Genomic DNA, 367 nt, shown 5'->3' with positions numbered 1-367 from the left:
CATGTTCCTGCTCAAGGGCCACGAGGACCTGCGCCAGGACGAGCGCGTCATGCAGCTGTTTGGCCTGGTCAACAACATGCTGTCCACAGACAGGGTGACCGCGGAGCGGGACCTGTCCATCGCGCGGTACGCCGTCATACCGCTGTCGCCCAACTCGGGACTCATCGGGTGCGCGCCTGGCGGCCAGGCCAGCGGGCCCTGCCGCGCTCTCGCTCTCCCTTGTTCCTCTACTCGTTCCCGCCGCCCCCTCGCCCGCTGTCGCCCTCGACCCAACCGTGGCTGGGAGCGCCGCAGGTGGCTCGGCGTCTCCCGCCCCTGCCGCCCACCCTACCTGCTGCCCTATCCGTTCATCCCACCTGCCTGCCCC

General features: G+C 70.0%; 1 protein-coding gene across 1 annotated transcript in view; it reads left to right on the top strand.

The window, feature by feature from the left end:
* CHLNCDRAFT_58332 (hypothetical protein) overlaps window positions 1–367 on the top strand; it is a gene marked incomplete at both ends in the record, with an annotated part of 9,681 nt that overhangs the window by 7,529 nt on the left and 1,785 nt on the right. Inside the window, one exon of the mRNA XM_005846487.1 lies at window positions 17–168. Within this exon, the coding sequence (XP_005846549.1) occupies window positions 17–168 (152 nt within the window). The remainder of the gene's footprint in view (window positions 1–16; window positions 169–367) is intronic.

This window comes from Chlorella variabilis (genome assembly GCF_000147415.1).
Source record: "Chlorella variabilis unplaced genomic scaffold CHLNCscaffold_14, whole genome shotgun sequence".
Taxonomy (NCBI): Eukaryota; Viridiplantae; Chlorophyta; class Trebouxiophyceae; order Chlorellales; family Chlorellaceae; genus Chlorella; species Chlorella variabilis.
Note: the sequence above shows the minus strand (reverse complement) of the source record. Positions and strands in the feature narration are given on the sequence as shown.